Source organism: Balaenoptera borealis, assembly GCF_965194805.1.
Source record: "Balaenoptera borealis genome assembly, chromosome: 14".
NCBI lineage: Eukaryota > Metazoa > Chordata > Mammalia > Artiodactyla > Balaenopteridae > Balaenoptera > Balaenoptera borealis.
The window spans coordinates 7,388,525-7,406,082 of NC_138875.1; the positions used below are offsets into that span (position 1 = coordinate 7,388,525).

Genomic DNA, 17,558 nt, shown 5'->3' on the forward strand with positions numbered 1-17,558 from the left:
TCTGGGAACTTCAGTATCTAGTCGGATGGCTGTTTTGGTTTCCTACTGCTGCTGTAACAGATGGCCACAAATTTAACGGCTTAGAACAACACAGATTATCCTCTTGCAGTCCTGGAGGCTGGAGTCTGAAATGAATGTCCCTGGACAGAAAGGTCAGCAGGGCCGCGCTCCCTCCGGACTGTTTCCTTGCCTCTTCCTGCTCCTGGAGGCCGTCCTCATTTTTGGCTCATGACCCCACCAGCACATTACTTTTAGGGCCCCTCTGGATAATCCATCTGTCTCACCACTCAAGACCCTTAACTGAATCAGCCCTGCGAAGTCCCTTTGTCATGTAAGGTTCTGGGGATGCGGAAGTGATGGGCGTCGTTGGGGAACCATTATCCAGCTCACCACAAGAGCCTTAGACAGTTAAGTAAAAATCATACTGATACTAGTTGAACCCATATTGTGTTCCACACACTATTTATTCTAAGGCCTTGAAAACAGGAGAAAAAAGTGAATATTTAAGAGGAAAAAACATTAGCTCACTTAATATTTGTATCCTTAGGTGATAAGTACTAAAATTATTCTCATTTGACAGATGAAGATAATAAAGTACAGAGAATTTAGTTTACCTGAGATCACAATGCTTGTAAGGGGAAGAGTCCTAAACAAGAACCCCTATTCTTCCTCTCCATGCTACATGCCACCTTGACCTCTTGGGGCTGGAGTTTCATGGGTTGTTGGGAAGGTATAATAGAACTAGATACTCTCTGTATTTCAAGTTCTAATGGATTCTTTCCAACCCAAGGATGTAAATATATTTTGCCCAATGAGAAAAATTCCAAAGGTATGTTAGTTGTAGCAACAAAATCATTAAAATAAATGTTTCAGAGTCATTTATTATGTTGTTTGGAAAGAGTGTAGTGTAGGGGAAAAGTCATATTTCTTAAAATACAAACTTCATCAAGATATTAGTAATGACATTTCTAAGCTGGCCAGAATGACTGAACTATTCAGAAGTTGAGTCTGAGAGGCCAGATTATATAACAGGTCACTGTAAAAAAGATACCCCATGTCTTTCAGAGGCCATTTTCATAAATGAATTTTAAAAATCTAGCATTCTGAAACTACTATGATGCCAAAATAGAAAAAAGTCTGGAGAAAAGATATTCACGTGAACTTTTTTTTTTTACAAAATTATGAATTCTGACAAAATAGAGTAAGAAAGCTTTTTGTGTTAAGGCAGGTCTATTAGACATGTGTACCGGCAGAGTGCCTGGGATGGATCATGGTCAACGACAGCACTTAGTATCTTTCCCAGAAACATAATGGGTAATTTTTGAAGCATAAGTGATTTCTGAAAAGAGGAACTAAACAGAGACAAAATAAATGTTGACATAATGTAACTTCTTTGTTATAAGCAATTTGAAAATATAACAGGGAAGAGCAGGATGTAATTGTAATATAGAATATATTTTAAAATCCCATTTAATGAGAAGCCGTTCGGTAGGTAGTGTACCTAAAGAAAAATATTAACATACTTTGAAATTAGGGAAATTCATAGATTAGTGGCTTTAGAGTTCATTTACTGTTTCAATGCAATAGAAAAAGGAAGCCAAATTGAATGGCTCCAAATTTTGTGTTTTTATAGCACAGACAGAGATAAAGAAAAGCTAAAAATAGTAAAAATAACTCCGTAAAGATAAGCTGAACTGTAAATGTTTCTTTCCTGCTGATTTTAATTTGTTGCCTTAAAATTGTATATGCTGGGAACTAACTCCGACCCCTTGAAAGACAGCCATTAGAATTACTTCTATTTGCTTTTATATTAAAGTCAAATGGCTTGGAGAATGAAGCTGTGTGGCTAAGTTTAGAGGGTTTCTCAGCTGATGATATCTGAGACGAACCAGTCAAGTGTGAGAAAACTGTAATCAAGGCTTGGTCATCAGGGCATCATGGAAATGATGGACTCTCAGGGTAGAATCACACCTGAGATTTATTATGCTGTGTCTTCCACAAATGACTGAAGCAGCCTGATTACTCAGGACGTGGATTCTACGTGATAAAAACATCGTATTTCAATCCCGTGGCCAAAACTTGTTGTTAAAGTAGTTTCATTTTAGAGCTAACTAACTTATTGAGGGCACTTCATGATCTTGGATGCCCGTCAAGCAAATATCGGAGACATTCAAGCAATGCTAAGGAAGTATAGGTATCTTCCTTTTTATATGGAAATTGACAGAAAAACACTTCATACCGTTTTTGATCTTTTTCAGAATGAACAATTTCAGTGATTTCAGAATGGTTAAGTGCTTTTCAAAGCCCATTTGTTGCCTTTTGGGCCATAGGCAAGCCAGAGTTAATGACTTCATTTTTTTACGAAACAAGGTTAGGTGTTCTCAGATTTTAAAATACTTAATTTTTCTCAGCTAGTTTGCAGAATATTGCTGCTGACAAAAAAACTTCTAAAAAAAAATAAAGAGTTTCTAATTTTGTGGTATCTTAATGGATTTTGGATGAACAAGATAAAAGTGTTTAAAATTCAAATGAAGAAATGTTTCCTTTTAGCTCACAACTCCAATTTCTTGCTTGCAGGTCAATATATGAGTAATAATAGTAATAATTAGTAGTAATAGTAGAAAAATGATCACAGCATTAATTGTAAGTTTACTATGTACTAGGATTTATGGTTTCTTTAAACACATTAAATTCTGTTTACAAGCCAGTGACTTGCTAAAAAGATTTTTAGTTCTATTTTGCACATTAGGAAACAGACAATATGGTAGTTAAGTTTTCTGTCCATGATTGCATAGCTAGTACTCCAACAAGGCTGGTTTGGCCTCAGAACCAGTGCCCTCATCCCCTCTAGAAGCTAAAAAACATGAAGTGAAAATGGTTGTCTCTATAACCTAAAAACTTAGAAACAACAGTAAGTGGAATATTTCTTTCTAAATTTTATAATATTAATAATGAATAACATGACACTATTGTTTTAGTTTACTTAAGAGATTCCAAAAGTATACAAAACAGAAAACAAAAAAATTCTGTTCTCCTAAAATCTGGTAAGATCAACCTCTGGCATTTTAGATAACCTGAATTTTCACAAAGATTTGAAGACATATTCTAATGTGCAAGTGTTATGTAATTAATACAGTTAATTTTTAAATTATGATTTTACTCTTTTGAGCAGTTTTAGCTTCACAGCAAAACTGAAGCGAAGGTGCAGAGATTTCCCATAAACCCGCTGCCCCTACACATGCACATCCTCTCCCCCATTATCAACATCATCCACCAAAATGTTACATTTGTTACAACAGATTAACCTACACTGATACATCATAATCCCTCAAAGCCCATAGTTTACTTTAGGGTTCATTCATGGTGTTGCACGTTCTGTGGGTTTGGACAAATGTATAAAGACATATATCCATCATTATGGTATCATCCAGAGTATTTTCACTGCCCGAAAAATCCTCCTTGCTCTGCCTATTCATCTTCCCCTTGACCAACCCCTGGCAACCACTGATCTTTTTACTGTCTCTCTAGTTTTGCCTTTTCCAGAATGTCATATAGTTGGAATCATAAGTACATAGTCTTTTCAGACTGGCTTCTTTCTCTTGGTAATATGCATTTGAGGTTCTTCCATCTGTTTTTATGGCTTGATAACTCATTTACTTTTAGCCTGGAATAATACTGTGTGGATATACCACAGTTTATCCATTCACTAGGTTGCTTCCATGTTTTGGCAGTTATGAATAGAGCTGCTATTAACATCTGTGTGCAGGTTTTTGTGTGGATGTAAATTTCCACTTCTTTTGGGTAAATATCAAGAAGCACGAATGCTGGATTGTATGGTAAGAGTATGCTTAGTATTTTAAGAAACTGCCAAACTGTCTTCCAAAGTGGCTGTATCATTTTGCGTTCCCCAGCAATGAATGAGGGTTCCTGTTGCTCCACATTCTCACCAGCATTTGCTGTTGTCAATGTTCTGGATTTTGGCCATTCCAGTGAGTGGAATCCCGTTGTTTTGTTTTACTTTGCGTGACATATAATATGAATCATCTTCTCATATGCTTACTTTCCATCTGTATATCTTCCTTGGGGAGGTGTTTGCTAAGACTATTGGCTCATTTTTAATCAGGCTGTTTCCTTTTATTGAGTTTGAGTTCCTTTTATATTTTAAATGATAGTCCTTTTTAGATGCATCTTTTGCAAATATATTCTCCCAGTCTGTGGCTCATCTTCTCATTCTCTTGCCATTGTCTTTCATAGAGCAGAAGTTTTTCATTTTAATGAAGTACAGCTTATCAATTATTTCTCTCATGGACCATGGCTTTGGTGTTGTATTGAAAAAGTCATCGCCAGACCCAAGGTCATCTAGGTTTTCTCCTATGCTATCTTCTAGGAGTTTTATAAGTGTTATGTTTTGCATTTAGGTCTGTGATCCATTTTGAGTTCACTTTCATGAAGGGTGTAGAGTCTGTGTCTAGTTAAACTTTTTTTTGTGTGTGTGTGTGCATATGGATGTCCAGTTGTTCCAGCACCATTTGCTGAAAAGACTATCCTTGCTCCATTGTGTTGCCTTTGCTCCTTTGTCAAAGATCTATTTCTGGGCTCTCTATTTTGTTCCTTTTACCTATTTGCCTATTTTGCCAACACCGAACTGTGTTGATTACTGTAGCTTTATAGTAAGTCTTGTAAGTCTTGAAGTTGGAGAATGTTATCCTTCAATCTTGTTCTTTTCCTTCAATATTGTGTCATCTATTCTGGGTCTTTGCCTCTTCGCATAAACTTTGGGATCAGTTTGTCAATTCTGTGAAATAAATCACTGGCATTTTGATTGGGAAAGCATAGAATCTCTACATCAATTTGGGAAGAACTAGAATCTTTACAATTTGAGTCTTCCTAGCCATGAACATGGACTATTTTTCCATTTATTTACTTCTTCTTTGATTTTCTTTATTAGATGTTAATGTAAATGGTACTGTGGCTTTAATTTCAGATTCCACTTTTTCATTGCTGGTATATGGGAATGCAATTGACTTTTCTGTATTAACTTGTATCTTGCAGCTTTGCTAATTACTTACTCATTTCAGGAGTTTTTTTTGTCAATTCTCCCAAATTTTCTGCATTGATGATCATGTCATCAGAGAACAAAGACAGTTTTATTTTTTCCTTCCCAATCTACATACTTTTAATTTCCTTTTCTTAATGCATTAGCTACTATACTACTTCAGTATAATACTGAAAAGAAGTGTAAAAGGTGACATCCTTGTCTTGTACCTGATCTTACTGGGGAAGCTTCTAGTTTCTCACTCTTAAGTAAGTGTGATGTTAGGTGTAGATTTTTTGTAGATGTTCTTATTAAACTGAGCAAGGTCCCCTCTAGTCCCAGTTTACTGAAAGTTTTTATAATAATTGGGTGTTGGATTTTGTCAAAAGCTTTTTCTGTGTCTACTGATATACTCATTTGATTTTTCTTTTTTAGACTGTTGATGTGATGGATTGCATTAATTGAGTTTCCATTGTTGAACCAGACCTGTATACCTGGGATATAAATCCTTGTTGGTTAAAAACAGATAATTTTTAAAATTATTTTTAACCATTTTATTGAAAAATAAAACATAGATACAGAAAACCACATGAAAGAAAAGTATAGTTTATGGAATTATTATAAAGAGAACACAATTAAAACCATCATTCAGGTTAAGTAACAGAACTTTGTCTCCCATCCAAAACCCTTCTATTTGCCCATCCCAATAACAGTCCTCTCTCTCCTTCCAGAATAACCACTATCCTGGCATCTATAGTAATCACTTCCTTATATTTCTCTATCGTTTTACCACTCAAGCATGCATTCCTAGACACTGTAGTTCATTCTTGCCCATTTTAAAAATTTAAATATATCTTTTATGTCTCTTTTAATCCACAGGTTCTCTCTTTGTCACTTTATTTACCTTACAGTTTATCTGTTAAAGATACTGGACTGACTGACCTGTAGGGTTGAGTTGCCCACAGGCTGGATTCACTGTTGCACATTTATGGTGGTCAATATATTCTCCTCTCTTTGTTTGCTGAAAATTAGGTGTATACAGAGACTTGATCAGATTTCAGGTTTGAAAATGATTTTTGACTAAGATGCCAAATCAACTCAATGGGGGAAATGAAGTTTTTTTTTGAACAAATTGTGCTTCAACAACTTCAGTATCTATATAGATTTTAAAAATCCTCTATTCCTACTTCACTCCATGTAGAAAAGTCAATTTGAGGTGAATCAAATACCTAAATGTAAAAGTGTGACTGATAGAGCTTTTAGAAGAAAACATAGAAGCCTATCATTGTGTTCTTGAGGTAAGCAACTTTTTCTTAGGGAGGACTTAGTAAAGCACAAACATTTGAAGAAAACAATGTGAAATCAGAGTTTTCCAAAATTAAAAATTTCTGCTCCACAAAGGACTCCATTAAGAAAGTATAGAGGCAACCCATAGTAAGGGAAAGAATTTGCAATACTTACATTTGACAAACAACTTATATCAAGAAAATATAGAGAACACCTACAAAACAAAAATAAGACCTAAAATCCAGTTTTGAAAAGAGCAGAAGCCTTGAACAGACACTTTAGAAAATTAGATAGACAGTGGCCCATGGGCACATGGAAAGATGTTCAACTTTATTACTCATGTCAATGCAAATAAAAAAACGAGATAGAACAACACACCTGCTAGTATCACTAAAGTTAAAATCTTGAAATACCAAATACTGACTAGGATGGGAAACAACTGGAACTACACTCCCATCTGAATGGCTGAAATAGAAGAGACTGACAACATCAAATGTTGAAGAAGCAACTGGAACTCTCACAAGTGGTTGGTGGGAATGTAAAATAACAACGTTTGGGAGTTTCCTACAAAGTTAAACACACATCCAACTTATTACCTAGTGATTCCCCCCCAATTATTTACCCAAGAGAAATGAAAACATATGTCCAAAAAAGACTTGTATGAGATTGTTTTTCACAGTCTCGCTCATGATAATGAAAAGTGGGAACAATCCACAAGATGGTTAGTAAGAGAGAGGATTAACAAATTGTGGTGTATTAATACAATGGAATAATATTCAATGTTACTGGACAATAATGGGACAGTAAAAAGAAACAAAGCACTAAACCACACAACAATACAAATAAATGTCAAAAGTTTGTTGAGAGCAGGAAGCCAGACACAAAATAATATACAATGTCTGATTGCATTTTTAGAAATCTAAGAACAAGTTAAATAGATTCGATGGTGATCGAGTTCAGGAAGGAGTTGTTTGGTGGTGGGGAATTTGACTGGAAAGATTCACAAGTGAACTTTATGAGGTGATAGAAATGTTCTGTATCTTGTTTAGGTGGTGGTTACGTGAGTAATTTCAAACCTCAAAGATGTGAAATTATCAATCTATAAATATTTATCTTATTTATGTAAATTATAACTCGATAACAAGTTAATATGGGAAAACAAAAATAAGTCAATCAAGTTGGCTTATTATATGAGTCTGTATAAAACTCCAGGGTATAAGCTGTGATGAAAATCTGAGTCAAGAATCATATTTAAAGAGGAAAATTGCATGGAGGCAGCAACCTTATTTTTCTGGTTCACTAATGCCTGCTTTAATAAACATTTGATGAAAGAATGAACAAAAAGAAGAAATGAATATAAGACAGTGATAGTCACTGTGAGGAAGTAAAAAGATACTGCCCCTAACTACTAGAGAACATACCATTTGTAATACAAACTATGAAATAGTGTCATATAAGAAAAGAAAGAAATGTGATGGCAGTTCAAAAAAGGAAGAAATTATATCCAGTTGGGGGAACCAGTGGTACAGAAGGCCTTAGTAGAAGTAGAAGATAACTTATTTATGGAAATATTTATTAACAATTACTTGTATCATTTATTTTTTATATTCTTTTAAAAATTAGTATATTAAAAATTTTGAGCTATTTTTCCCCTAGCACTAACAAAATAGAAGATTCTTGCCTTTTTTTGGTTTACATTCTTCCTTTATACAGGTATTTTTTAAAGGTTAACGTCATTTCAAAACGTTAGTATCCCAAGGCAACATTCTGACATTTTTATAGTTTTCCTGAATGAAAATAAAAAAGTTACTTTGAAGAGGCAACTTAGTAAATGAGACATGGTTTATATAGCATGTGGTAAATAGTTTTCAGGTAAGAGGAACAAAAATGTGAAAAAAATGAAAGTAAAGCAAGCAATGATACATGCTTTCCTAATTGTTTTATTTTTTTCACATTTAATATGCAGTCGGTGGGTAACATTATCTGACTACAGTGATGGTGGCATTTTATTCCCATGAAAAGGATACAACTCTTTTTTTAGAGAATCTTAGAAGAATTATACCACAGCAATGCCACAGAGAATTTTAAAATCATGTCTTCTTCCTTTCAGTTGGTGAGAAGACCTGTCCCTTGGGGTGGGTTTTGTGCAGGTGTAAATCATTGGTTTCTAATTCATTTCTGGTAAATATAGGCAGGTCTGTCTATCAGGAGGTAACATAAAAATTGAAAATAAATTAATCTCTATAAAATTACTGAATCAACAGGTGCAATTTCCAGAAAGAGTCATCACCATAGCCCAGCTGAGCTGTCATGAGACAAGAGCTGTTTTCAAGAATCTTACTAAAAAATATCCACACGACCCAGGATGCTTTTAATCTGAACTGTCCCTTCTGCTCAAGACACCACCCTCAGGAGGAGCCATGAAACATCAAATAGCTTCAGTAGTCCAGGCTGCCCCAATCTAGGCTATGAGGGTGACAAGCCATGGCTACCTGGAGTCTTGTAGCTGGCCTGACAGTTTGGGGTTCTGACTAGGACTTCCTTCTCTGGAATAGTGCTGAGTCCCTATTTTGACATGTACATTTCCTAAGCGCATTCATGATAGGAAATTTCAACAAGTTGTCAGTGACTTTAATTTTTCTATAAACTTTATTTTGGGAGCAAGACTGGTCTGTTTTGAAATTGATTTGTGCCATGTACTGTGCTCAGCAAATTCTACTTTTAAGGATATGTGCGTTCGTATGTCAGACCCTCCCAGGCTGAGAAAGTTCCATCAAAGATGGTGGTCTTACGTTCTAAGAAGGCTGGTGTACAGGTGAAAGCTGACAGAAAAGGCTGTCATTTCTGCCAGAGCCACATGTTAGACTTACATAGAGTAAAATAAATTAATTAGAAGTGAGGGGAAGGGTGAATATCATCAGAGACAAATTCACAGTGACAATTTTTTCATTATGTGGATTGGCAGAATTTGGATTAGAGAAACTGGGAACGTGGGTCCCAAACATTCCTGAAAAGCAAGCCATGCTCATTTGTGTGTTTCCAGGACCCTTCTCTGGATTTCTTCTCCTGCTTCCCATTATCCTGTTACGAGGCTCACCTTGAAGTGACAGGGATTCATCTCTGTCTGATCCACTAGTTGGGACTCTGGCCACAGCCAGCTTTCCCTACACTGTCCACTGCTCAGACGATCGCTGTGACATTTCCTTTCTCTTCTCTCTCAAAGAAATACTCAGGCAGAAAGTTCATTCTTCTAGAAAGTGCCGCAGGCCCTCAGTTCCAGGATGACTGCAGTTCACATTTCGGTGACTAGCTCTTTCCCTACGTGGTCCAGGATGGCCTTCCACAGTCTGATTACTCAGAGGAAAAATAAGCCTGGGCAGATACATGGAGCTGTTTCTCTATTCTTTCCCACTTGTTAGGAGGTAGTTAAAAGCAGATAAAACTTCTCATTAAAGACCTTTACTTTGAGCGCAGCAAGACTTTGTATTTACCCTGCCTGCCAAATGGGTAAAATTCCCAAACCGTGGTGTCATTAAGTGAATCAGTTTGTATAATAAGGAACTTCGTTATACAGAAGACCTGGCGCTCTGCCTAGTGCACAGTCAGTGCTCAGTAAACATTTGTTAAATGAATATAAGCATTAGAGAATTGGACCCGCGTTCTCCCATTGCTCGAGGGCAATGTTGTTCCGAGCTTTTTTATCTTTATTCCTGCTTTCTCTGGTGATCAGGTCGTGCGGTTTTTCAGTGGATTGCTATTAAATTTTGCAAATGTTTGTACCCACTGTTTCATAGTTCAGAATAAATTCTTAGCTCCATGGAACTATCCCCATATCCTTCATCACACATTTAAAGAGACTGAAGGATCTCTACAGCCACTGTTAAGCATCTTCTGAGTGAGGTAGATTGGAGGGCTGGGCATGCTAAGCTTAAATGACCTTGGCTACATCTGGCCCGTATTTCACAAGAGAACTCTACAGTTCAGAGAGGGTGATCAGCTTGTCCAAGGTTGTTCGAGAAGCTATGACAGAACTGGGATGAAAGCCCAAGTCTGTCGACCTCAGTAGGATCTGATGACAGTAGGGTTGGAGAGTATTAGTTACTCAAGTTATTTCGCATACCTGTTCGGAAATCCTAGAGCTTACATCTCAGTCTGTAAAATATGACGTGTTGTTACTACTTCTACTGCCAGTAATCTTAAGCCATGGTTGGTAGTACTTCATTTGAAGAAATGGTATCACTGGATTTTAAAGCTGAAAAATCAAAATGATGAGGAAAAAAGCATATTTTGGTGGATCTGAAAATAGACATTCAGTTTCCAGAGAATAACTTTCTCCTTTGCCTAACGATGCGTACCTCTGCTAGGGAGATAATGCTTACTCCAGAACACCACAAAAAATAGATACTTTTGCAGAAACCAAGCTAAAACTTATTGGATATTTGATAAAGCTATATGCTATTGAATAGTGCTGGCCACGTTTGTTGGGCTAGAAACGAAGATGGAACCAAACTGATAGGAAAAGTGGGCAGGAGCCAAGTGACCACAAGACAACCATCTCTTACTTGTTTAAATAGAACATACTAATTTTCAATGGAGACTATTCTAGTTTTTCTATAATTTGCATCATTTAAAAATTATTTCCCAGAAGAATTATTTACCAAATGATCAAGGACACCAAACCTAAATGAGCATGTAATGTGTTGTAATTACAGAGCTCAAAGAACTGAGTGTTTTTATTCTTGATGGGTCAGATTCCCTCGCATACCAGGATCTGGTTCACAAAGGTGATGCAGCACACCGCACGACTGCACATATGCTAAATATAGACAACCAAGACCTAGATACCTTCCATATATTTTAAAAGGAATTTAAAACATTCTTACATAGAATGTGCTTCAGCTAGATAGCACAATCAATTATAAACATGTTCTAGATTTTATAATGTAATTCTCAAAAACAACTTTTTAAAAAAATAAATAAATAAATTTATTTATTAAAAAAAAGATTTGCATGCATGTCAACTGCTCTACCACTGTGCCCCCTCCCCCAGGGCAGGAGGCTTCTCTGTATCCACTGTGCCTGGCCCAGGTGGAAAGTAGGACGTCAGTAAATGTTTTTTAAATGAACAAATCCAGATAGGGCATCCACCAGCGTTGGAAATTCCAAAAGACAAAATTAAAGGCACCAAAGACAAACGGACAGATGTGAACAATGTGAACACCTTATGTCACCATTGGCTCCCTGGTCCTCTGCTCCAGACACTTCGTTATCTAAAGGCTAGATGTTCAACGATCTAGGCCATGGCTGTCGGCTTGGTTCTGTGTGTGGAATGAAATAGGAGGGGAGAGAGAATGCGGAGGCCCAGAGAGGAGAGCCGCAGAAGGTTTGGGGACGGAAGTGGAAGTCCCAGCCATCAAGGTTACAAGTTTACACGAGAGAGAGCCCGGCTGCCTAGACACCTGAGAAACAGCAACGGTTTAAGCGGCAGCGGCGCTAGTGCGTCTTCAGCGCGTTAGGAGACACCCTCTTCTTTGACAGCATCCCTGATCACGGGTAACAGAGGGCTTGGGGTGTAACCTGTGCTCTGCTCAACTCTGAGGACGTGGGGTTTGTCATTCTGCTGCAGCAGCAAAGGGAAATGAGTGGTGCATTTCAGTAATAGGCAGATTATTATGTCACAGGGGATGTGCAGCGTCTTTGATCTTAGAAACAGTATCTTCAGACTCACATTGCAGCCTCTGCTGATGTGCTCACAGCTGTGTAGGGACCTCAGTGGCAGAATATCTGCTGGATATTCAAATTAAAAAGAAAAAGTGTTTAAAAATTTATTTTGAACTTGAGATTCAGGTAGTCCCAGCTGAAATCTTAGTGGTTAGCCATAGCTACATTTGGAAAAAACTAGGTTTAATATATTTAACCTGGTTGGATATTACTAGTAAATTGATACATATTTCAGCAAAAGAAATATTGCAAAGTACGTTTGTATAAATGTTTCTTAAAATGTTATTTTTTGCAACTCTGACAATCTGTGTATGTTCAGTTGCACACCCCACCTCTACCACAGTGCAAAACAGGCACAGTTACACTTTCAGTTATAAAAGAATAAGTTTTGGGGATCTGATGTACAGCATGGTGATTGTAGTTAACAATACTGTATTATGTACTTGAAAGTTGCTAAGAGAGTAGATCTTAAATGTTCTTACCACAAAAAAGAAAGGGTATTTCCATACGAATTGTAAAATTTTTTGTTCTAATTCTGTGAAGAATGCCATTGGTAGTTTGATGGGGAATGCACTGAATCTGTAGATTGCTTTGGGTAGTATAGTCATTTTCACAATATTGATTCTTCCAATCCAAGAACATGGTATATCTCTCCATCTGTTTATGTCATCTTTGATATCTTTCATCAGTGTTTTATAGTTTTCTGCATACAGGTCTTTTGTCTCCTTAGATATGTTTATTCCTAGATATTTTATTCTTTCTGTTGCGATGGTAAATGGAATTGTTTCCTTAATTTCTCTTTCTGATTTTTCATTGTTAGTGTAGAGGAATGCCAGAGATTTCTGTGCATTAATTTTGTATCCTGCAACCTTAACAAATTCACTGATTAGTTCTAGTAGTTTTCTGGTGGCATCTTTAGGATTATCTATGTATAGTATCATGTCATCTGCAAACAGTGACAGTTTTACTTCTTCTTTTCCAATTTGTATTCCTTTTCTTTCTTTTTGTTCTCTGATTGCCATGGTTAGGACTTCGAAAACTATGTTGAATAAGAGTGGTGAGGGTGGACATCCTTGTCTTGTTCCTGATGTTAGTGGAAATGCTTTCAGTTTTTCACCATTGAGTATGATGTTTGCTGTGGCTTTGTCATATATGGCCTTTATTATGTTGAGGTAGGTTCTCTCTATGCCCATTTTCTGGAGAGTTTTTATCATAAATGGATGTTGAATTTTGTCAAAAGCTTTTTCTGCATCTATTGAGATGATCATATGGTTTTTATTCTTCAATTTGTTAATATGGTGTATCACATTGACTGATTTGTGTATGGAAACAAAAAAGACCCCGAATAGCCAAAGCAATCTTGAGAAAGAAAAATGGAGCTCAAGGAATCAGGCTCCCTGACTTCAGACCGTACTACAAAGCTACAGTAATAAAGACAGTATGGTACTGGCACAAAAACAGAAATATAGATCAATGGAACAGGAGAGAAAGCTCAGAGATAAACCCACGCACATATGGTCACCTAATTTACGACAAAGGAGGCAAGAACATACAATGGAGAAGAGACAGCCTCTTCAATAAGTGGTGCTGGGAAAACTGGACAGCTACATGTGAAAGAATGAAATTAGAATACTCCCTAACACCATACACAAAAATAAACTCAAAATGGATTAAAGACCTAAATGTAAGGCCGGACACTAGAAAAGTCTTAGAGGAAAACATAGGCAGAACACTCTATGACATAAATCACAGCAAGATCCTTTTTGACCCACCTCCTAGAGAAATGGAAATAAAAACAAAAATAAACAAAGGGGACCTAATGAAACTTAAAAGCTTTTGCACAGCAAAGGAAACTATAAACAAGATGGAAAAGACAACCCTCAGAATGGGAGAAAATATTTTCAAATGAAACAACAGACAAAGGATTAATCTCCAAAATATACAAACAGCTCATAGAGCTCAATATCAAAAAAACAAACAGTTCAATTAAAAAATGGGCGGAAGTCTTAAATAGACATTTCATTAAAGAAGAAGACACACAGATGGCCAAGAGGCACGTGAAAAGCTGCTCAACATCACTAATTATTAGAGAAATGCAAATCAAAACTACAATGAGGTTTCACCTCACACTGGTCAGAATGGCCAGGGTGTGGTGAAAAAGGAACCCTCCTGCACTGTTGGTGGGAATGTAAATTGATACAACCACTATGGAGAACAGTACAGAGGTTCCTTAAAAAATTAAAAATAGAACTGCCATATGACCCAGCAATCCCACTACTGGGCATATACCCTGAGAAAACCATAATTCAAAAAGAGTCATGTACCACAATGTTCACTGCAGCTCTATTTACAATAGCCAGGACATGGAAGCAACCTATATGTCTATCGACAGATGAATGGATAAAGAAGACGTGGCATGTATATACAATGGAATATTACTCAGCCATAAAAGAAACAAAATTGAGTTATTTGTAGTCTATGGACCTAGAGTCTGTCATACTGAGTGAAGTCAGAAAGAGAAAAACACTGTATGCTAACACATATATATGGAATCTAAAAAGAAAAAAAAAATGGTACTGATGAACCTAGTGACAGGGCAGGAATAAAGACGTAGACATAGAGAATGGACTTGAGGACACGGGATGGGGGAGGGAGAAGCTGGGGCAAAGTGACAGTAGCATTGACATATATACACTACTGAATGTAAAATAGATAGCTAGTGGGAAGCAGCAGCATAGCACAGGGAGATCACCTTGGTGCTTTGTGATGAGCTAGAGACGTGGGATAGGGAGAGTGAGAGGGGAGGCTCAAGAGGGAGGGGATATGGGGACATATGTATGCATATGGCTGATTCACTTTGTTGTACAACAGAAACTAACACAGTATTGTGAAGCAATTATATTCCAATAAAGACCTATTTTTTTTAAAAAAGGGTAATTATGTAAGGAGATGAGGGTGTTAGCCAATGCTATGGTGATAATCATTTCTCAATATAATGTGTATCAAATCAACACATGCACCTTAAACTTTCACAATGTTTTATCTTCATTATGTATCTCATACAAAAAAATTTGAAAACTAAAATAAAATGAAAACAGGTGTACAGTTAAAATTGATGGTTTCTTATCTTGGGTCATTGCAAGATAAGAGATAATAATTTAGTTTCTTAAAATTTTTAGTTACATCACACACATACACACACATGCACACACACACACATCTGACCAAATATAATGGTCATACATCCACTGTTTAGAGTGTGTTTTGTGAAAACTTAGGGAGCTATACCAATGTAATGTAAGCATTTTTAGTATGGAAAAATTAAAATGGAACAAAAGAAAACTAAAAGATAGGTCCTATAAGATTACATGGCTTACTTGAAAAACCAGATTTTATATATATATAATACGTATAATATATATATAATGTATTATTTGACAAACATTTAATAATTCACATAAATCCTATTGATAAATACTATATAATTACTCGAGTGAAAGAAGGGATTCAGAATCAGGAGGGTGAAAGTTGTACTGCCTTAATTTTTCACAACTGTCACATTCACTTGGACTTTTATGATTGTGTTTGTTTGTAAACAAAATATATGGGCTTGGGTTTTATTTGGCAGATTTTTTTTAAATAGCAAAACATTATTTACCTTTAAGAACTACATTAAATGTTGCTACTTCCTGTTTTAAGGAGATGTTTATCGGGCATGCCAACGTGGTTAAAGTGAGGTGAAGTGAGGGACTCTATTGTAGTATAACGAGTCACATTATTTCTAGACGTTAGTTATCCGTAGGAAAACATTTCCATTATTTCATGAGATAGCCTCGCCAGAAGTGAAAACACAGGGAAGCAAAAGCAATTTTTTACACTCCTAATTTACAAATTGGGACATATTACCGAAGTAAATGAGACTGCTATTTCCGATCAAGTAGTCCGCCTTCATCACCTGGCAGCGCCTCTGTTACTGACATGGGTACATTTAGGAGGCATTATGATCACAATTTACACATTCTGACTGCACATGGCGTGGAATTTTACGCCAAGCCCTTTTGCCAGTGTTCCAAATGATCAGTTAGGACCCCTTGGACAGCTTTATTCACTGTTTAAGTGCCAAGTTTAAATGGATCATATGCTTAACATTACTTTAACGTTGGCATTTCTACCTACTCCTTAATTTGTTATTTGCAGAACATTGGAAACTTCTGTTCTACTCCTCTGTTCCTCTACACTATGTAAATGGAACTGAGGCCTCTAATTTCTTCTCATTACAAGGAGCCCATTTATGCTTATAAGTTGTGTCCACCCTCCACAGGAAATCAGTCATTACTCTGTGTTTCTGAACTATGCAGTTTGGGTGAGTGAGAGAAGGGCCTGGGAGATTTCTAGATTCCTGCTGATACTGGCACACGTACACTGCTAGTGTGTGGTTCTGCTCCCTCGGTGGTCGTTTGTTTAAATTGCTTTGTGAAGAGAATTCCACGGCACTCATTTCAATTCAGGAGAGACCCAGATTACCTTCAGTTACTCCAAAACTCGTTAGCACTTTGGAGTGGAGAAAATAGAAGTGCAAGACAAAGTACTGATGTTTTAAGATTTGAGGGGTCCAGACAAGGGTCCTCTCCCATTTAACCCATGTCCCTTTAGTGGGTCCAGGAGGGCTGTGCCATTGGAGGATTTCAAAACATCCTAGAGGTTCCTGGTGACTCGGCAGTTTCTTCAGAAACACTCTTACGGACGCTAAGCATCCGTGAATGCAATAGGTAAACGAGAACCAGGGTGTGGATACCCTCAGAAGCAAGTTTAGCTCTGAGGCTGAATGTATTCAATCTAAAATGCACATGGATTGAAAAGGGAGGAGAATAGAGATTATAATGTTTCAAGGTAAGACTTTAGAGATATCTTGCTCTTTTACTGGGCTGATTTGGGTTTTCCCCCAGAGCCTGTAGGCACCCAGATTCCCTCACCTCTGCTCATGTGGCCGCCTTCTGCAGAAGAGTTTGAGAACAGGTCCTGAATGATACTGGAACCACTTTTCAGCTGGAGGTCAGTGAGTAGCATAGCCCAGATTCCCACTCCCGGCAATGATGGAGGAATGGGCTAAATTTACTTCTTGATTATAAACAGCTATAAAAAGTAGATACACTGTATAAAACAATTGATTTTGGACAACAGGCAGCTCAAGACTGTGACCCCCGGCAGAAGTAAAACCTGCGAGGCCCCCTGTGAATCTTCGTCTCTGCACATCGAGTCCACTGTCTCTCTCACCTCCAGAGGTGGACCAGGGCAAGAACATGAGTGGAGGCCCACAGCCCCCCTCTCTAAATATTTAAAGGTTATGAATAAAGCTAATATGCTGTCAAAGGAAAGATGCTGTACCCCCCCCCCATTTTAATATACATCATTAGGACAAAAGAAAAGTATATTGATCTTGCTGCTGGTTACAAAGGTATTTTCAGTTTGAGAAAATCAAGTTGTACATTAGGATCTATGTAGTTTTCTAATTAGG

General features: G+C 37.1%; 1 protein-coding gene across 7 annotated transcripts in view; it reads right to left on the bottom strand.

Annotated features, from left to right (window-relative positions):
* The window catches only part of DOK6 (docking protein 6), a 396,998-nt gene that overhangs the window by 33,912 nt on the left and 345,528 nt on the right, over positions 1-17,558 (bottom strand). The window contains exon 8 of one of the 7 annotated variants that reach the window (XM_082355312.1): positions 385-17,176. The exons of the other annotated variants lie outside the window; for them this stretch is intronic. Coding sequence (XP_082211438.1) covers positions 17,097-17,176 — 80 coding nt within the window. The 3' untranslated portion in view covers positions 385-17,096. Of the gene's footprint in view, positions 1-384; positions 17,177-17,558 lie in introns of those variants that run through there. 7 annotated transcript variants of the gene reach the window in all.